The sequence below is a fragment of the Neoarius graeffei genome, chromosome 6 (genome assembly GCF_027579695.1).
Source record: "Neoarius graeffei isolate fNeoGra1 chromosome 6, fNeoGra1.pri, whole genome shotgun sequence".
Classification (NCBI taxonomy): domain Eukaryota; kingdom Metazoa; phylum Chordata; class Actinopteri; order Siluriformes; family Ariidae; genus Neoarius; species Neoarius graeffei.
In genome coordinates, this window is record NC_083574.1 from 54159222 (window position 1) to 54181691 (window position 22470).

Sequence of the window (22470 nt, forward strand, 5' to 3'; positions counted from 1 at the left end):
TGACTTAAAGATTTCATGTATATGATTACTATGCCAGTAGGAGCTTTGCTGCTGAGCTACAGCCTTTTCTAAGATATTAGAGCCTACAGTTGGGAAATGCACAAGGGCCAATGGCAGGCTTTTAATTAGTGTTTTGATCATGGCTAATTTGAAAGATTTAGGCACAGAGGTTTGACCACTTCTGGTTTTATTTCTTGAAGAAAATGCATAAGTATTGAATATAGCACACAAAATACAGTCTTCTTATGGGTATTAAAGATGGGATAGCATATGCCTTGCAATGGCCTCTCTTTGCTGCTTATTAGTAATTTTGTTCTGCTCTGTACTGCCTGCTATTTAATTTTGTTTAAATGAACTTGATTTTAAAATCCTGCACTGTTGCCTTCAATTGCACTTTATCAATCAAGGTGGCTTATCTTGATTTATGGTAGGACTATTAGACTTTGTGTTTAGCCTTGGCTTCTAGTGATTCCATAACTTGAAACAGTCAAGCCAGAATGTGCTTAAGATTTTGGGCTTTATTCCCCCATAATATAATTGGGGGGTGGGGGGGTGGGGGGGGCACAATGTTACTGTTTTTAATATTTTTAAAGCCAGTTTCTTTATCTATTAAAAATAAAAGATTTAATTAACCGGTTATCTACTGAAGCTTAATAATAGCAATACTGACCTCCACTTTCTAGAAGAAATACACATTAATACCCTATATTACCTGAATTCACTCCATAGACCAAGTATAAGTCTATCATTCACCAAACATGAATAATTTCCTAAATATAACCAGCACAGACTTTGTAATTATATGTATAGTACTTATATTTACAGCGTGGTATTTGAATTATTGTAACCACACTCTACAGTATATATCAAATATTTCCAATAAAGGTTTTCACCTTTTGTGTGTTCATCTATTCATTATTTATCTTCTGCCTGGTTGGGCAACACTGCAAAGTAATTATTTAATTTAGGTCATGTGATAAAGTTATTTATTAACGCTTGACAAGCCCTATGTACACAAGAAAATGCTCTTACACACAAAAACACTTTTACAAATGAAAAGTCAAAATGTGACTGTGTGTGTGTGTGTGAGAGAGAGAGAGAGAGAGAGAGAGAGAGAGAGAGAGAGAGCAGGTATCATTAGGCACCTGTATGTTTAGATAGAGTTGCTAGGTAGATCCTTCACTGGCCGGAACTGTGAACCTTCCTCTGTTTGGTTCTTCCTTGTAACCTTTGTCTATTGTGAAAGGGAAATGTAACCTATTTCACAAGGCTTCCGCACTTGGATTATATAGACATGGCAGATTTTCCTGGGAAGGTGAACACTCAGACCAGCTCGCCTCTATTTCAGACAGATTCCATGAGCGTCATGAACACATCTACTGGCCTGAACTTCATTAAGAGCGTGCCTGGAATACTTTTGCTGGTGGAGATTGTAAGTTGTGAAAAAAAAGACTATACAGTAATCTAATGTGTAATTTTTTTTTTTTGCTTGATTGCTCAGTTTGATATAAAGTGTCTTGTCATCTTACACCCTTTCAACCCTATCATTTACACGTTCTCCTGCCTGTCTGCCATCTGCTTTGGCCATGCATGGTTGATCTTAATAATGTCTCAGCAAGTCCTCCAAGGATTCAACAGGCAATTCTGATTATCCATACACTCCATACATTCATCCATCCTTTCCTTTTAAATCAGATTTATACATTTTATTTGGAATTAGTATCTTAAACACATTAGTTTTGACTTTTCATTTGCTTGGTCTTCATCCCGCAAGAAAGATATAGCAGCGATTGAATCTGTATCGAGAAAAGCTGCAAGATTTGTGCTGAATGACTACTGCCATTCCGGCAGCATCACTGTGATGCTCCAACAACTTAATTGGATTTCACTGGAAAAACAGAGACTTTTAAATGATCTTGTTTTTTCCTACAAGATTCAACACCAATTAATAAATATCGATTTCCCAGGAGAACTTGAACCATATTTTAGAACAGGACGATTAAACCACCAATGTAATTACTGACAAGTGTCTGCTAGAATAAACGCATATAAAAACTCATTTTTTTTTTTTTTTTTTTTTTTAATATGTTTATTGGACAAACCACAAAGAGAATCACAGTCAAAGTATAAAATGTTTACAGGCCATGGGTTTGTTTTTGTTTTTAAATCAAGAACCCAACACCCAAAACACCCACCCTCCCCAACCCAATAATTCCCATGAACTGAAAATGAAACTTAAACTATTATAAAGAAAGGGCAAATCGGCCTGAACTAGTAGATGCATATCTACCCATAAAGATACATACATATACACAAAGACAACAAAGACATTAAAATGAAGCAGAGTGAAAAATAAATAAATAAATAAATAAATAATAATAATAAACATAAAATAATGATACTACTACTAATAAAAAGCAAACAATTTAAAACAATATGTACAATAAATAAAAATAAAAAAAAAGGGGGAAAGTGTCACTAGTCTTCAATGTCTAATTGTTGGTTTATGTTAAATAGATCATAGGAAAGGAGGGGCTCCCACGTTTTATAGAATGTTCTCAAAGATCCTCTAACAGTATGCTTTATTTTCTCTAGGTGTAGGAAAGACATAAGCTCTCCAAGCCAGGAACAAGAGCCAGGTGGTTTAGGGCTCTTCCAGTGAAGAAGTATTTGACGTTTGGCTATTAGTGCAGCAAATGCAATAACATCAGCTTGGTAACTGTTAAATTTCCCTAAAACAGGGGACACACCAAAAATTGCAATTAAAGGACATGGGGAGATAGGAATATTCAGGACTTCAGAGAGGGTGGTGAAGAAAGATAACCAGAAAGCATTAAGTTTGGTACAGGTGTAGAAAGTGTGTGTATGATCTGCTGGAGAGTGAGAACACCTGATGCAGAGATCATCCGCTTCAGGGAACAGTTTTTTCAGCCTGGCCCTGGTGTAGTGAAGTCTGAAAACCACTTTGAACTGAATAAGACTCATTCGTGCACAAATACAGGTGGTGTTAATCCTGGCCAAGACATCCATCCACCAGACATCTTCCAATGGAAGACCAAGTTCCTTTTCCCAATTCTCCTTAAGCCATAACAGAGGAGACAACTGGGATGAGAGGAGGAGATTGTGTATTGAGGAAATGCGGCTGTTTATAACTGGATTGTACATAATGTCTTCCAACAGAGTTTTTTCTGGCAATGTAGGGAAGGAAGTGAAATGAGTTTTTGCAAAGTCTCTTAATTGAAAATATCTAAAAAGACCTTGATTTGAGACACCACGGTTTTTGACCAGGTCAGCAAAGCTTACAAAAGAATTAACTGAGTATAGGTCATTGAAAGAGACCAGGCCCATATTTCTCCACAACATGAAGGTCTTATCTATACTGGAAGGTAAGAACAAGTGATTATTGCAGATGGGAAGAAGGACAGATGGAGCTTTTAAACCAAAGTGATTTCTAAACTGCTTCCAGATTTTTAAGGAGGAACGCACCAAAGGATTATTAGTGTGTTGAGAAGGGCGTATAGAGAGAGGACCAAAAAGCAAGGCTGGTAGTGAAGATGTAATGCAAGAGTTTGCTTCTATTACACACCAGTTAATGTCTGGGTAATGACACCATTTCTTAAGCATTTGAATGTTAGCGGCCCAATAGTATAACAGCATGTTTGGTAGAGCAAAACCCCCAACCAGCTTGGGTCTCTCTAACATTCTTTTCTGAATCCTGGGGATCTTGCCATTCCAAATAAAAGAGGACACACTTCTGTCCAGTGACTTAAAAAAAGGTTTCGGAAGAAAAAGAGGGAGTGTCTGAAACAGAAATAAGATACGGGGTAACACATTCATTTTAATTGTCTCAATTCGGCCAACAAGAGAAAGGGGTAAAGCATGCCATCTCTGAAGATCTGCTTTTATATTCTCAACAAGTTTTATGAAATTGTTTTTATGAAGAGAGCTAAGTGAATGAGAGATATTGACGCCTAAATATTTAAAGCTATTAGGGGATAACTGAAAGGGTAGTGTACCTGGAGGGATTAATTTAGCAGATTGATTGACAGGAAAACAGAGACTCTTATCAATGTTCAATTTATAACCTGAGAATGTTCCAAATGTCTTAAGTAAATCCACTATTTTCTCAGTGCAGTTAAGAGGGTCACACACATATAACAATAAATCATCGGCATAGAGCGAGACTCTATGTTCAAGGCCTCCTCTAATAATACCAGAGAATAGTGGGGAAGTTCTCAAGGCAATTGAAAGTGGTTCTATGGCTATTGCAAATAATAAAGGTGACAAGGGACACCCCTGACGTGTGCCACGTGTTAGAGGGAAGGCAGGAGATATATCAGAGTTGGTTTTAACACTAGCAGTTGGGGCAGAGTACAGAAGACGAATCCAAGAAATGAATTTAGTTCCAAACCCAAACCTGTGCAATACAGAAAATAAGTAATTAAATTCTACGCGATCAAACGCTTTTTCTGCGTCAAGGGAAATGACCAGCTCAGGGGTTGGAGAGGCAGAAGGAGATAAAACCACGTTCAAGAGTCTGCGTACACTAAATGATAGTTGACGGCCCAGGATAAAACCTGTTTGGTCTTCTGAAATAATTTTAGGGAGACATGTCTCCAGTCTACGTGCTAGCACCTTCGCCAGAATTTTAACATCGTTGTTAAGAAGACTGATGGGTCTGTAGCTGCCGCATAGATTTGGGTCCTTGTCTTTCTTTAATATAAGGGAAATCAAAGCCTGATTGAGAGTTGGAGGTAAAATTCCCTGCTCCAATGAGTCATTATAGACATCCAGTAGTAAAGGGGCTAGTTGAATAGAAAACTTCTTAAAAAACTCCACTGGATAGCCATCTGGGCCAGGGGCTTTGTTACTCCGCATTTGGGCTATGCAGGAGGTGATTTCTTCTAACTTAAGGGGTTCATCTAAACTTCCCGACATATCCTCACTTAAAGTTGGAAATTCTAAGTTATCTAGAAATGAGTCCATGGAAAAGCTATATAAAAACTCATTTTTTATTAGGACTATTCCAGTATGGAATCAATTGTCAACTGTGTTGTAAATGCACATGTTTCGAGTTTTAAAGAGCAGGGTACATATTTTATTAGATGCGTGTAATCAGAAGAGACAGACTGATTTTAATTATATTTTATTAGTATTTCATACCACTGTTAACATGCTTGTAAATTTATATGATTTATTTATTATTATACCATTAGACCACTAGTGCTAGAATTAGCTATGCTATAATTAAGCACTAAATAAATAAACTGGAAAAAAAACCCTGAAACTAAACTAGGTAAACCAGGATAAAGCATGATAGGTAATCTATGTCTTAATCTTTTTTTATATTATTGGAACAATAAGGTTATAAAAACGTATGAGGTTAAAGTTCAAACTTATACAGATATTCGTGAATAATACAGTTATAAAATACTTATTACTGAGATGATCACAAATTGTACTCAGGAGACAGCATGTCATGAGACATTTCTGTCACACCGTTTCCACCCTTAGCCTATCCTGGTTAAAGTAAAGTTATCTGTAACATTTAATCTGGTTTAATGAGCAAAAGATATGACATGATTGTGATGTTACAGCTATTCCACATTACTATATATTAGGTATAATGATAATAAAAGTGGAACGGTACAGTATGTAACTGTTTATACTCTTCCCGCAAGTTCTTTTACTTGAACTTGAAAAGATACAATAGAAAGTGTTTGACCCAAAGCAAACTTCATATAACTTAATCTAATCTAATCTAATCTAATCTAATCTAATCTAATCTAATCTAATCTAATCTAATCCAACCTCATCTCCTTGTTGTGCACAATTGTATACTAACTTTTGTTTGGCCTTTTTAAAGTGTGCTATATAATTAACAAATATAATGCTGATTGTTGTTGTTTTTGTTGTAGTGGTGGTGGTGTCTGTTCTTAGTTCCAATCCTCAGAACTGTTTGTAGTCATGTATGCCAGATCTCAGGTGTCATGCCCTTTCAGTGTACTGTAGGTTCATGCCACCACCAGGAAGCTGAAACCATTTTATAAATTAATAATTGATTTGGCTAAAATATATGCATTGTACTAAACTATGTTATTGGAAACACTTCATCAGATAGTTATAGAATAGAAAATAATGTGGCCACTACAATCAGGTTGTTAGGTTAATGCTAAATGTATCAGTAGATGTGTAATTTAACTCACATTTACTCAGAACCTTTCGAAGTTAATTCAGCCATCATGCTCAGGCCAGAACCTTTCATCGGTCTATCAACTTCAAAATGCTCAATGGATAAGCATTTATGTGGACAGAAGTATTTTCCAGCCTGCTTTCGTGATTGAAATATTGAGTGCTAGGCTACACTCTTAGAAAAAAGAGTTCTAAACTATACCTTTCCTTGTGGCTAGGGTGATGTCCTTATCTTTTGTGCCTTTAATGTGTACCTTTCAACAGGAAACATGAATATAACAAACTTTAAATGGTCCACAAATGGATCATAATTAGTATTAAATATATGATGAAAAACTCCCTTTTCAGTGTTTGTGCACAAACATTTAGGTATCTGGAGCCTACAAACCCTGAAATAAGACAACGTAGTCAGTTTCTTTTGCACTCCCTGTTTCAGAAAATATGTGCTTCAACAAGCCATTCAGATTTAGCTCCCCTTTGCATGTCACAAGGGGAGCACATTAGAATTATGCTGCCCTCTCATCTGAATATCTCCACTCATGGCTTGACAAATGTGTTTAGGAATGAATATTCATGAGGAAAGTGCTACCTGATTGGCTGGCAAAAGAGGGGCGTGGGGAGAGCAGTGATTAATATCATTTAAAGGAACAAGCACTCAAATGTTTTAACAGGGCTGTTTAGACAGGGTGAGAACACAGGGTGCTGTTGTGCTTTATCCTTTGGAATTTTGACCAAAGCATGTCACTGACATTTCATTAAGACCTCAAGGAACGGTGTTAACTTGTGGAAACGTCTAAAGTCCTTCCCGCAGCATGCAATCGGGCGGTGTTGATCTCCGTTTCCATAACCCTCCGCCTCTTGCCTATACAGTTAGGGTTACAGTGGGGGACTAGTCCACTGGTAACCGCGAGAGTTTGACTCGCATCTGTACTGCAGCGTGCCTTGCCAGACACCAATAGGTACCATTTTTATGATGGTCTTTGGTATGACCTAACCACGAGTAGAACTCGCGATCTCCTGACCGAGAGGCAGACACGCTAACCACTAAAGCTTTAAATGTACACTATAGGCACCTAAAAGATGCTAAAGGTAAAAAATAATGCAGTGGAGTACCTGCTTTTAATGCTGATATTTTAAACCAGGTATTAGAAATGTTACATTTTTATTTTGGTTCATTCTGAACAAAAACAATATTTTTTGTATTCCAGCATTCCACTCTTCCCTCTTTAGTTGGAACCATTAATTGGACAAAAATGGACAGCACATGGACCACCATGAGAGTAGCGCCCCTGCTAACTGGTTGCAGTACAATTTTTAGCTCCACCCATCCCCAGTGTTCTGCATGAACACACTAAATGAGCATCATTCATTGAGCATGCTCAAACTAAATGAATCAGTTTGCAACTAATGAATGTGAGCATCATTCAAGCTGGTGAGAGTGAACATCAATCACACACCAGAAGGAAGTTTATTAGGCAAAATTTTAACTTTTACCGGTATATATTGATTGATGGGCGGCACGGTGGTGTAGTGGTTAGCGCTGTTGCCTCACAGCAAGAAGGTCCTGGGTTCGAGCCCCGGGGCCGGCGAGGGCCTTTCTGTGTGGAGTTTGCATGTTCTCCCCGTGTCCGCGTGGGTTTCCTCCGGGTGCTCCGGTTTCCCCCACAGTCCAAAGACATGCAGGTTAGGTTAACTGGTGACTCTAAATTGACCGTAGGTGTGAATGTGAGTGTGAATGGTTGTCTGTGTCTATGTGTCAGCCCTGTGATGACCTGGCGACTTGTCCAGGGTGTACCCCGCCTTTCGCCCGTAGTCAGCTGGGATAGGCTCCAGCTTGCCTGCGACCCTGTAGAAGGATAAAGTGGCTAGAGATAATGAGATGAGATGAGATATTGATTGATTGGGGGGGCACGATGGTGTAGTGGTTAGCACTGTTGCCTCACAGCAAGAAGGTTCTGGATTCAAGCCAAGTGGCCGATGGGGGCCTTTCTGTGTGGAGTTTGCATGTTCTCCCTGTGTCTGCGTGGGTTTCCTCCGGGTGCTCTGGTTTTCCCCCACAGTCCAAAGACATGCAGGTTAGGCTAATTGGTGGCTCTAAATTGAATGTAGGTGTGAATGGTTGTTTGTCTCTATGTGTCAGCCCTGCAATGATCTGGCGACTTGTCCAGGGTGTACCCTACCTCTCGCCAACAGTCAGCTGGGATAGGCTCCAGCTTGCCCGCAACCCTGCACAGGATAAGCAGTTATGGATAATCAATGGATGGATATTGATGAAAAACAAAATAATACATATGAAACATTATGCATTACAATGTCCTAAACAGCGCATCGCTGAGGCTCAAGTATACTTCTGTGGACGTGGGATTGCACAATGTGTAGGTGCACTGTGCATGCTGAATATAAATGACGTAACTGGCAGCTTTCCCAAAAGAGACCAGCTGTAGTCAGCCAGCTAACTTCACCACAGAATTTACCATCATAAACCTACTTATTTGAACATTTCTGGACATATGCACTAATACAATTTGTTACCCATTTATATTAAGAAGTTTTGAAACACTGAGACGTTTAACAATGAAAAGGCTAGTTTAATTGCACTAGCTTAAAGGTCATAGGCAAAGGTTTTAAATTTATGTACATTTGAAAATTTAAATGTTAAAAAACCCTCTGTAATTTTCTTCTGGGCCCAAGAAGTATTGTTAATAAATAATAATTAAAATAAGTTAGAATAAGTTAGCACGGATCGTGGCGAATTTCTGCTTGGCGATTTTTGTGACCACTCGGTGCGTGACGTCATTCATGGCAAACAAATCGCTTGAGTTGAGTCCACTTCCGTTTATTTGCATTGCCATTCAGCTTGAGTGCAGACGTGCATTCAGGAATTTCCAAAGAAAAACCATGCCTTATTGTTGTGCAGTGAACTATAACAACGGGACCGGTTCAGGAAGAAGTTTTTACCTTTTCCCGAGAGAGGAGAAGAGGCGGAGAGAGTGGATTGTGCGCGTGAAGCGAGAGGGTTGGCAGCCGGGTAAATATGCCACTCTGTGCTCCAATCACTTTTTGAAGAATCCCCATCTGTTGGAGAGTTTAGGTGTCAGTGTCGGACAGAGAAGGCTCAAACCTGACGCTGTTCTGACAAAACTCGAACACAAAATCAAGCAGTTAAAGAAGAAAAGGACCAGCAATGCTCAAGCAAAAAGGAGAAGATTGGAGGTAAACATTTTTACCTTGCTTGCAATTGACAAGTCAAGAATCCTAAGGGATCCTGTACAATCATTGTGGAAATGAGACAAAAGGGATATTTCCTTGCTTAGAGTAGGCTATAAATAGTATAATGCCGTGGATGGCAGGCTAATGTGGCCTACCACCACACTGTCAAGTAATCATTACCTATATCCACTAGGGAGGGCGGTTTAATTATTCTTCAAAAGGGCTCTTATTTAGTATTACAACAAAAGTAAGAATTTATCATAACTACCAGGATAAATCGTTTGGGCGTGAGTCTTGTTGAGGTCCGGGGTCACCGTGATCAGAGTCAGCTGAGTTGCTATCCGATTCCGAGACCGCACGGTCAAACCAGTGAGCCACATTCACAGATTGCTTCGCAACGGCCATAGGTTCATACATATATGGTTTCACCTCTCGATATTCAATTTGGAGAGTTCCTACTTCAAAATCGCTATCGCATTCAGACATTTTACACAACCTCTCACGACCAAAGTCCATACACTTGTGCTCGGTTCGCAGGTAAACACAGAACTGCTCCCAGTCTGTTTGCCTTGAATGACGTCATGACGACGGTCCCCTGGCGGTAAAAGTGTGCATAAGTGAGATGTAAACAAACCTTTGGAACTTGTGCAAACCAGTATAATTTAACTGTTTTATTCAATTTTAGGGTGCAAATTAGACACCAGGAAGATTGAATTCGCTTTTTGGGTCGTTCTTCTAGAAAATAAAGTTGATATTCTACGTTCCACCTCCGACCCTTGCCTATGGCCTTTAATTGTGCTAAAGCATATCGCCACCATGATAGCAATATTATTTCAGTATTAATGACATCTAGCCAGCCAGCTATGGAAATTTGCACAAAAGCGATTTGTTTGTTGGTGAATACATACACTACCAATAACATTAGGATGGATTTTATACAATGTCAGTTGTATAAAAATTGCGAAGCTGTGTAAAATGTAAATAAAAACAGAGTGTGATGATTTGCAAATCATGGAAACTCTATATTTCATTGAAAATAGTACAAAGACAACCTCACCTTAACAGCTATTAGTTTATTGTTTATTGTTTATTCTGCTTATCTCATGTTTACCTGCTATACCTCAAGTGCCCTTGATTGTTTATTTGCTTCAGTTTATGTGTGTGTGTGTGTGTGTATGTATGTATGTGTGTGTGTATACATATGAGTGTTTAGTCTATGTCTAGTTCTTATCTAGTGTTCATACTGTTTGTATTGTTTATTTCAATTATTCTATTTTTATCTGAGTGTTTAGTCTATGTCTAGTTCTTATTGAGTGTTTATTCTGTTTGTTGTTTATTTCAATTATTCTATTTTTTTATTTATGAGTGTTTAGTCTATGTCCAGTTCTTATCTAGAGTGGTTATACTGTTTGTATTGTTTATTCAATTATTCTATTTTTTTTATTTACTGCATTGCCTGTTTGCACCGTGGGTCAGAGAGGACTGTAATTTCATCTGTGCTGTATGTCAAGCATGTATAGCATATTTGACAATAAAGTTGACTTGACTTGACTTGACTTGACAATATATCTGATGTTGAAAATGAGGAATTGTATTGTTTTTTGAAAAATATATGCTCATTTTGAATTTGATGACAGTAACATGTTTCAAAAAAAGTTGGGAGAGGGGCATGATTACCACTGTGTTGCATCACCTCTACTTTTAAGAACACTCTGTAAATATTCGGGGTGACACAGTGGTGTAGTGGTTAGCACTGTTGCCTCACAGCAAGAAGGTTCTGAGTTTGAGTCCAGTGGCTGACGGGGGCCTTTCTGTGTGGAGTTTGCATGTTCTCCCCGTGTCTGCATGGCTTTCCTCCTGGTGCTCCGGTTTCCTCCAAAGACATGCAAGTTAGGCTAACTGATGGCTCTAAATTGACCATAGGTGTGAATGTGAGTGTGAATGGTTGTTTGTCTCTATTACCCTGTCCACACTAGGGATTTTGTACCGATACGATACTACTTTCGTACCGCAACACCTGTCCACACTAGCAACTATACCGGTACTGTAGCAGTATAACTGTATCATTAATGCTGTGTTCACACTTATACTGGAACAAAAGTGGTATAACTGTATCGATACAAAGTATACCGGTACAGTTTAGTGCATCTGTCCACACTAGTGAGAAATGTTTGTGGTTTTCTTTCACGGTAGTTGAAATGCGCGTGCGCGAAATGTTTACGTGGTTACTGAGTAACTTCCTTCCGAGAATATATGGCATCCGTTATTCCGTGATCTCGAGAAAACAAAACAATTATTTCATGATCTCAGCTAGATCACTGTATCTCTGTAGGTAGAGACGAAGCCGGGCCAGTCTTCTGCGGAGGTGCCGCGGACTAATTTTGAAATTATCCCTTATTAAAAGACTTAATGCAATCTCTCACTGTGTCAACCCCTGATCAAAATATTGCGTTTTTAGGTGATCGATTATTCCAGACATTCTAATGACCAAAGTTGCGTCTATACAGAATGAGAAATAGCCCCAAAGTCAGCATATCACAAGTCTCTTGGCGCACCTGAATGAACCATTTCTCAGCTGTTTACTCGAGATCATGAAATAATTGCTTTGTTTTCTCGAGATCACGGAATAATTGTTTTGTTTTCTTGAGATCTCGAAATAATGGTTTTGTTTTCTCAAGATCTCGAATTAGTTGTGTTGTTTTCTCGAGATCCTGAATTAATTATGTCGTTATCTCGGGATAACAAGGTGAATAAAAAAAAGGATTATATGAAGGGCCTCTCTCAGCTTCCGTATGGATGAAACAACGTGTGTGTGATTTTTGTTGTCAATGTACAGTCTGTATTTCTGGTGGTCATTTATTCAGTCGAATCATATAAAACGCACGAGGCAGTTGAGAAAGAAACAAACGAATCTCCGTTCTCCACTATTTTATTCAGCGAAGACATCAATTGTCATGGTCCTACCTGTGGGCTTCTCTCTTCAGGTAACATCTCCACTCAGCATTACCGGCCACGCCCGCTCTCACTTCACTTCCTCTTATTAACTTTCAGTGACTGTCATTGGCTGTTGCCGATCACCTGCTTCCCCCCTGTGTGCATTTAAGCTGCAGTTCTCCCAAGCCTCAGTGTCAGATCGTCTGCAACTTCCAGCATGATAACCTGCTCTGTGTTCCTACTACTCTGACTCCTGACGATATTCTGTTCCGTCTGACTCTGTCTGCTCTCCAGCCCCGGTAACCTGATCTGCCTTCTGTCCTGTTGACTCTGCCTTTTGCCTGCCTCTCCTGTACCTTCGCCTGATCTCCAGCTTGCCCAGCCCTGCTGCTCGCCTGCCTCTCCATCAGCCCGGTGTGAGCAGCCCTACTCTTCAGCCCCGGTAACCTGACCCTGCATTCCTGTCCCCTATCTTGCTATCTGATCTGTGGCTCTGTGTTCCAGCCTGCTCACTAACTCCAGCCTGCTGAGGGACTACTGCTGGGAGACTGCCTGAAACCTAAGTGCTGTTAGCCTACAGCAGGGGTGTCAAACTGATCCATAAAGGGCCATGTGGCTGCAGGTTTTCATTCCAGCCATGCAGCAGCACCCTGATTTGGCTTATTCAATCAACTGACACACCCACCCTTTAATCAAGGGTGGGTGTGGCTGCAAGTATTTGACTGTGTGAAGACAGTTCAGTTGATTGAATGAGCCAAGTCAGGTGTGCTGCTGCATGGCTGGAATGAAAACCTGCAGCCACAAGGCCCTTTATGGATCAGGTTTGACACCCCTGGCCTACAGCCACACCTCTCTGACAAAGCCTGATCCTGTTGGATCTTAGCTGCTAAGCAGGGTCGGGCCTGGTCAGTACTTGGATGGGAGACCTCAGACGTCACCACCATGCTCCCACCAGCCATCCCTGCCTCTCAGTCCTCTTCCCACTGAACTTCACACACACATTCTCCCTTTTCCCCTGTTATTATTAAACTGTGGTTTGAGTGCATTTGATCTCTTCTCCTGTCTGGTCCTTGACATCGATTGAGGTGTGTGACTTTGCGCATGCGCATTATATTTGTATCGATACAGAGCCGCTTCATCTGTCCACACTACAGCGAAGTGCTACAGTTCCGATACTGTACCGGTACGAAACCCATACATTTGTGGGTTTCGTACTGATACAGTTATACCGCTACAGTACCGGTATAGTTGCTAGTGTGGACAGGTGTTGCAGTACGAAAGTAGTTTCATATCGGTACAAAATCCCTAGTGTGGACAGGGTATACGAAACCCACAAATGTATGGGTTTCATACCGGTACAGTATCGGTACTGTAGCGCTTCGCTGTAGTGTGGACAGATGAAGCGGTTCTGTATCGATACAAATATAATGCTCATGCGCAAAGTCACACACCTCAATCGATGTCTTCGCTGAATAAAATAGTGAAGAACGGAGATTCGTTTTCTTAGTTTCTTTCACAACTGCCTCGCGCGTTTTATACGATTCGACTGAATAAATGACCACCAGAAATACAGACTGTACATTGACAACAAAAAGCACACACACATTGTTTCATCCGCCATATTCTCGGAAGGAAGTTACTCGGTAACCACAGAAACATTTCGTGCACGTGCATTTCAACTACCATGAAAGAAAACCGCAAACATTTGTTGCTAGTGTGGACAGATGCACTAAACTGTACCGGTATACTTTGTATCGATACAGTTATACCACTATCGTACCGGTATATATGTGAACACAACTTATGTGTCAGCCCTGTGATGACCTGGTGACTTGTCCAGGGTGTACTTTGCCTCTCGCCCATAGTCAGCTGGGATAGGCTCCAGCTTTTCTGCAACCCTGCACAGGATAAGCGGTTACAGATAATGGATGGATGTACATACTTGTCAACTGAAGAGACCAATTGCTGTAGTTTTGAAAGTGAAATGTACTCTAATTCCTGCCTGATAAACAATTTCTGTTGCTCAACAGTTCGGGGTCTCCTTTGTCATATTTTGCATTTCATAATGTGCCAAATGTTTTAAATGGGAGATAGGTCTGGACTGCAGGCAGGCCACTTTAGCACCCAGTCTCTTTTACTATGGAGCAATGCAGTTTTAATATGTGCAGAATGTGCTCTAGCATTCTTTTGCTGACAGAAGGAAGGTCTTCCCTGAAAAATATTTTGTCTGGATGGCAGCATGTTGCTCCAAGACCTGCATGTGGGCAATTCCATGTAAATGTCAACCTCACCATGCAAAAATAAAGCAACATGTAATACATCAAAACCACTCCCAGAGATATCACCTAGGCCTGTATTTTACAGATGTGAATAAGTTGAACCAATTTGTAACCAACCTAATATGTCACTGTCAGTCTTTCTTTCTTATAATGTAAAACCCAAGCTAAAATCAACTTTGATCATGTACAATTCTATATTATTGCCACAAGCCACAGAAATGTATGCTAAAATCCACAAAACAGCAAAACAACAGCCATCCTAAATATTATTTAAGAACTTTGACAGTTTTAGCTGATATTTAGAGAGTTTTTCAAAGGGTTATGGTGGTTAAATTGCTGATTTTCTAAACATATGCCATGTCTATTTCAGACGCGTCACATCCGTAACGGAATTTCGTCACATCCATAACGCTGACTTTTCCTTCCGAAACTCTGCATGAAATACAAAATATTTTAAACAAAGATTTTTTAATATTCACCTTGGACCCCTCTATCAAATGGATATCTCCATTTCGACATTAGGTTTACAATTTCACAGAGTTTGATAAAAATGTACAGTCACCCAAGAAAAGTGATACTTTTTCTGTCACGTCCATAACGCATCTTTTATTGGCGTTTTCTGGCATGCCCTAGATGTACTATGGGAATTGTTCTTGTTCTATCACTTCTCCAGTATGGTACAGCCTTAAAATATGCAACACCTGTTTAAATACTGGGAGACAATAAAACATGCACTGGGTCATTTGTTGCCATTTTGAGTTCAAGTGTCACGTCCATAACGCTGGAATTGCTCATATATCATATAGCATTAATGGTGCCTTCCACATGTGCAAGCAACCCATGTGCACTAATGCACCCTCATACCATCACAGATGCTGACTTTTGAACTGTGCACTGATAACAAGCTGGATAGTCCCTCTCCTCATTGTAAATGAGCTCAGGCCCAGATAAGGCAGCTGTGTTTCTGGATATTGTTTATATATGGTTTTAACTTGCATTTGTGGAGTCAGTGACAAAAATGTATTCACAGACAATAGTTTTCTGAAGTGTTCCTGAACCCATGCAGTGATTTTGACTACAGAATCATGTCTGTTTTTAATGCAGTACCGCCTGAGGGTCCAAATATCACAGGCATCCAATTTTGACTTTCAGCCTTGTCCCTTGTGTACAGAGATTTCTCCGGATTCCCTGAATCTTTTAATGATATTATGTACTGTAGATTCTTTGCAATTTTATATTGTGGAACGTTATTCTTAAATTGTTGCACTGTTTGCCCATGCAGTCTTTCAACAAGCAGTGAACCCCTCTCCATCTTTACTTCTGAGAGACTTAGCCTCTCTGGGATGCACTTTTTATATCCAATATCAAGTATCTGACCTGTTGCCAATTAACCAAATTAATGTTTTGTTTGTTTCTTTTTTGTTTTTAACACCACACAACTTTTTCAGTTTTTTGTTGCCCTATCCCAACTTTTTTGAAATGTGTTGCTGGCACTAAATTCAAAAGGAGTATATATTTTTCAAAAAAACAAGTTTCTCAGTTTCAACATTTGATATGTTGCCTTTCTACTATTTTCAATGAAATATAGGGTTTCCATGATTTGCAAATCATAGCATTCTGTTTTTATTTATGTTTTATACAGCGTCCCAACTTTTTGGAATTGGGGTTGTAAGTAGGTGTCCCTAATAAGTTTTTACCTCACCATGCACTACTGACTGTGATCTAAACCAGCTGCTATCTGTAGGCAAATATCCAGATAATGTCCAAGTGATAAATGACCTTCTTAGACACATCCATATTAATGAAATATATCCAGCTGAAACTATTTAAACTCTTAAAATAAATGTAAGATTGATTACTGCCATGAACACATTCTGCAACATGCTGAAATGTGGTGGGTCTACCAAACATTTGGGGTGCACCTCGCTTTGCTTCTCATCTCTACTGTACAAACGTAAGAAGGAGAAAGTTTCTTCTTCGCTGATGCTGGTTGTGGCAGTGGTTGTGGAGACATGGTGGTAGAATTTTGACTCCATTTCTATAGAATGGGAGTGAATGGAGCCACACCGTTCATGTTCTCTACAGTCGATGGTTGGAACCAAGTTAGAATGAAACAAAGATTAGATTAGATTAGATTAGATTAGATTAGATTAGATTAGATTAGATTAGATTAGATTAAGTTTTATTGATCCCTTTGGGAGGGTTCCCTCAGGGAAATTAAGATTCCAGCAGTCAATTACAGATAAACAGAGAAAAGAAATAGAGAAAACTTCTAGATAAATTAAAATAAATTAAGTATTTACATATACAAATAGGGCGGCACGGTGGTGTAGTGGTTAGCGCTGTCGCCTCACAGCAAGAAGGTCCGGGTTTGAGCCCCGTGGCCGGCGAGGGCCTTTCTGTGCGGAGTTTGCATGTTCTCCCCGTGTCTGCGTGGGTTTCCTACGGGTGCTCCGGTTTCCTCCACAGTCCAAAGACATGCAGGTTAGGTTAACTGGTGACTCTAAATTGACCGTGAGTGTGAATGGTTGTCTGTGTCTATGTGTCAGCCCTGTGATGACCTGGCGACTTGTCCAGGGTGTACCCCGCCTTTCGCCCGTAGTCAGCTGGGATAGGCTCCAGCTTGCCTGCGAACAGGATAAAGCGGCTAGAGATAATGAGATGAGAAGATATGGGGAAGAGAGGAAGGGGGAGGGGGGAAGTGGGGGAGAGGTGGGGTTAGGGTAAGTGTGTGTATGTGGGGGGAGCAGGAAATATATTGCACTTTATATTGCACATTGTCCAGTACTGTTTATTGTCAGGCTAGGCTACTGCTCCTTCCCGTCCTCTGTCGTCCTGTTCCCCCTCCTCCCCCCCCAGAGAGGAGTTGTACAGTCTGATGGCGTGAGGGACAAAGGACTTTTTGAGTCTGTTAGTCCTGCACTTGGGAAGGAGCATTCTGTCACTGAACAGGCTCCTCTGGTTGCTGATGACGGTGTGCAGAGGGTGACTGGCATCGTCCATGATGTTCAATAGTTTGTCCATAAACCTCTTCTCTGCCACCATCACCAGAGAGTCCAGCTTCATGCCGACCACAGAGCCGGCCCGCCTGATCAGTTTGTCCAGCCTGGATGTGTCCTTCTTGGATGCGCTGCCCCCCCAGCACACCACAGTGTAAAACAGGACACAAAAGAACAGTTAATAGCTCTCTTTGCATATGATAGCCTTCTCTGTTTAGAGGAGCCTATGGTATAAATAAAACCAAACACTGCATTTAACTGGAACTATAAGCTTATTTATTTATTTATTTATTTTTACATTTTAACAACAGAGCATCCTTCTACTCTGTAGTGTGATTTGTTGCTTCCAAATTCTGAGTAAAAACACTTAGTGCAAGGCGGCATGGTGGTGTAATGGTTAGCGCTGTCACCTCACAGCAAGAAGGTCCGGGTTCGAGCCCCGTGGCTGGTGAGGGCCTTTCTGTGCGGAGTTTGCATGTTCTCCCCGTGTCTGCGTGGGTTTCCTCCAGGTGCTCCAGTTTCCCTCACAGTCCAAAGACATGCAGGTTAGGTTAACTGGTGACTCTAAATTGACCGTAGGTGTGAATGTGAGTGTGAATGGTTGTCTGTGTCTATGTGTCAGCCCTGTGATGACCTGGTGACTTGTCCAGGGTGTACCCCGCCTTTCGCCTGTAGTCAGTTGGGATAGGCTCCAGCTTGCCTGCGACCCTGTAGAACAGGATAAAGCGGCTACAGATAATGAGATGAGATGAGAACACTTAGTGCACGGATTTTCCTGCTGTTGCCCTGTCTTCAAAGAGGTGTGCAGAAAGTGATGAATTCTGGACAGGAATTTAGGCTTACTGGGAAAATGCTGGGTGGCATGGTGGTGCAGTGGTTAGCACTATCACCTCACACCAAAAAGGTTCTGGGTTAAAACCTCAAGGCTGACTGTGTGGAGTTTGCATGTTCTCCCCATGCTTGCATGGGTTTCCTCCCACAGTTCAAAGACATGTGGATTAGAACTGACTGGCTACTCTTAAAGGTCATAGGCAAGGGTCGGAGGTGGAACAGAATATCAACTTTATTTTCTAGAAGAATGACCCAAAATGTGAATTCAATCTTCCTGGTGGCTAATTTGCACCCTAAAATTGAATAAAACGGTTAAAATATACTGGTTTGCGCAAGTTCCAAAGGTTTGTTTACATCTCACTTATGCGCACTTTTACCACCAGGGGACGGTCGTCGTGACGTCATTCAAGGCAAACGGACTGGGAGCAGTTCTGTGTTCACTTGCGAACCAAGCACAAGTGTATGGACTTTGGTCGTGAGAGGTTGTGTAAAATGTCTGAATGCGATAGCGATTTTGAAGTAGGAACTCTCCAAATTGAATATCGAGAGGTGAAACCATATATGTATGAACCTATGGCCGTTGCGAAGCAATCTGTGAATGTGGCTCACTGGTTTGACCGTGCGGCCTCGGAATCGGACAGCGACTCAGCTGACTCTGATCACGGTGACCCCGGACTTCAACAAGACTCACGCCCAAACGATTTATCCTGGTAGTTATGATAAATTCTTACTTTTGTCGTAATACTAAATAAGAGCCCTTTTGAAGAATAATTAAACCGCCCTCCCTAGTGGATATAGGTAATGATTACTTGACAGTGTGGTGGTAGGCCACATTAGCCTGCCATCCACGGCACTATACTATTTATAGCCTACTCTAAGCAAGGAAATATCCCTTTTGTCTCATTTCCACAATGATTGTACAGGATCCCTCAAGATTCTTGACTTGTCAATTGCAAGCAAAGGTAAAAATGTTTACCTCCAATCTTCTCCTTTTTGCTTGAGTGTTGCTGGTCCATTTCTTCTTTGACTGCTTGATTTTGTGTTTGAATTTTGTTGGAACAGTGTCAGGTTTGAGCCTTCTCTGTCCGACACTAACACCTAAACTCTCCAACAGATGGGGATTCTTCAAAAAGTGATTGGAGCCCAGAGTGGCGTATTGACCCGGCTGCCAACCCTCTCGCTTCACACGCACAATCCACTCTCTTTGCCTCTTCTCCTCTCGGAAAAAGCCAACTCTTCTGCCCTCAGCTATGTGGGAGGAGCATACCAGCCAATGGGAGGAGCGTGTTCTGCATGGTTCTTGCTAAACATCTCCATAAACTCCACATAATGATCTTTCATATCTGTGTTCTTTTTCAGCATCCGACGGAGGGACATTAGATGATGGACAGCTTGGCCTCTGTTGTTGGGCAGACGCTGTCGAGTGGAACAAAAAGGGAGTGGAGCCACCCAATTATTGGCCTCATCTTTGTGGACTTCTCTGTTCATGATATCCAGAAACCTCAGGTCTTCTGCAGAAAGTGCCAGCTTATCATCATCTACTGTTTGCTTGAAGATGAGTTTGCCTACATCCTCTTTAGTCTGCGTCTTTTCACAGAGGGGGCAGGCGTTTGTGAACCTCTCCCTGACATGAATCCTGCTCTCACAGGGGGTGAGAAAACTGGGCCGCCCATTTTCAAATATGCTTGTCTTGAAAGAGCTCACAGCGGGTTTATGAGCTCCCGTGAGGCAAACATCCCCTATGATCACCCACCCCAGATCGAGGTATTGAGCGTAAGGTGCATCATGTGGGCCATTCACTTGACTGCGTACCTTGTGTGCTCAAATGATATCCCTGCTTACGAGGAGAAGGATCTCTGCAGAGGGATCCAGTGGGGGTATCAGAGATGCAACAGACTTCAGATGAGGATGATGAGCAGCAGCCTCAGGAGTCGGTATCTTTTTCCTATTATCAGGAATCTGGTTACATTCAGTGAGTGTTGGTAATGGCATAGACACTTTCCCATCCATCCCCTAAGTGATGAAGCCGTTGACTCTTCTTCCACTGATGTTCGTTATACCAGAGCATGTCTTCATTGTATACGGCAAAGCTTCACTTTGTATGTTAAAGGTCTCATTGCATCGTTTTTTCATTAATTGTGCGGTGGTCTCTAGTATGAATGAATGCCCTGTGAGCCAGTTTTGGTGAAAAAAATGCTGTGGTTCTCCTGTTTCAGGCTGTTCTAGTTTGGTGGAGGAGTGGGTGGCGGGAGAATGATAGGATTTCAGCTCTTACTCATTAATATTCATGACATGTAAACGTGTTACCTCTGATTGGCTAACAGCACTGTGACACTACCTCCAGTGGGTCAGAACAAGCGGATATGGGTGTCTTTGTAAAAACTGTTTTGATTGGCTATTATGGTCTCAACATCGATGTTTTGACCAATAACAATGTAGATAACACGAATTTTACATCACATTCAACGAGATTTAAACGAGACTCAAGATGGCGACTTACAAATAATGTGTAAACATCGTTGGAGTTAATAAAATTTGAATAGCATGAAGGAATATACCCCAACCCCCTGAAATTAATTTTTTTTTAAATTCTCAACGGATTTGGCATAATGTAAAAAGGTAGTTTTTACTCAGAAAAAGCGGAAATCCGCCGAAAAGCGGAAAACTCTCATTCCTGCCTAGCTTGTGACCATGTCATGCATGCTAACGTGGAGAATATGAACATGCTATTTTGTAACAAAAACCTTCGAACAAAAAGTTCATGTTTTACTTACAGCTTGTGAGCTGGTGGTCAATCGTCTTGACTACAGATCCAGGTATTAAAAACAACCTCGAAGCAAAACCACTACTGAAGGCACCGAAGTTTGAAAAGTCACTGTGGTTGAAATGATCAGAACACAATACTAATGCTGCATTATACTTCGCTGGTGGTGTTCCAAAGATAAATTCCAACCACTTCTTCTTCACCTCTTCTATCTTGGGCAAGAAATGCAACGTTGATGTGTTACTGCCACAAATAACACAGGCACGAACTTGTTCAGACATGTTTTCAACTTGCTGTTAGGTCCTCTTCGTTAGCTACTGACGAGATGGGCTCTGCTCAGTGTTGCCAGATACTGCTGACGTTTTCCAGCCCAAAATATGTTCAAATCCGCCAAAATGCACTTAAAACCGCCCAATCTAGCAACACTGGCTCTGCTATCTCTCCTCACGCTTAAATCCGAACTTTCTTCCCGTGGGTGGTCGCAAGCCAAGGTGGGCGAGGCCATGACTACTAATTTTCGAAGTGACGTAAGTTCGTAGGGCTTTTTCAGATTCACTCATTTTTCCGACTATTTTCTTTCATAAGGTAATACAGGGAATGGGAGTAGAATTACATTTTCACATGCAGCATGCATATGCAACTCGGAGTGAACTATGGTATTTCAAAAAGAGCCAGTATTAAATGTTTTTGGTGGAAGGGCACCTTTAAACATGTCAAAAAAGGAAGACCTTGCTAGTGATACATTGCTCTGGTCATCTAACATTGCATACATTTTCTTCCTTTCAGGGAACTTGCTTGGATAGACGTAGACCAGGCAAATTTTCGAGCACAACTTTCCTTGTAGCCCCTTTCCACATACCTCTGTGCAGCTGGATGAGGTTTCGATGGAGTTTGAGCTGTCCGGCTCCCCGCCTTGACTCTCTGTAGGTGTGTTTGGATCTTTCACTGATCAGGGCGGCGGGCCGGCATGCAGTGCTGACACATGACTATTGCTGTTGCACTCTGGACAGTGAATCACCGCTTTACAGTCTTTGGCCCTGTGCTATGTAGATATGCAACATTTGTAGCAGATTGAATGTTCTTTGAGTAAACTTTTTCTCTCATCCAACGTCTTCATTCTAAAGCCCCTACATTTAGCAAGTGAATGTGGCTTCTTATGAATGGGACATTGTTTATCTGGGTCAAGAGGTGTTGTATTAGTATTTGGATCAGGTGTGTTAATCTCTGTTTTGTTTGCTGTGATGGGTGTTCTAATTTTTGT

The 22470-nt window shown here is 41.0% G+C and overlaps 1 protein-coding gene across 1 annotated transcript in view; it reads left to right on the top strand.

Moving 5' to 3' along the window:
* Positions 1-1196: 1196 nt before the first annotated feature.
* Positions 1197-22470, top strand: part of pllp (plasmolipin) — a 29198-nt gene continuing 7924 nt past the window's right edge. Inside the window, exon 1 of the mRNA XM_060922956.1 lies at positions 1197-1432. Coding sequence (XP_060778939.1) covers positions 1295-1432 — 138 coding nt within the window. The 5' untranslated portion in view covers positions 1197-1294. The remainder of the gene's footprint in view (positions 1433-22470) is intronic.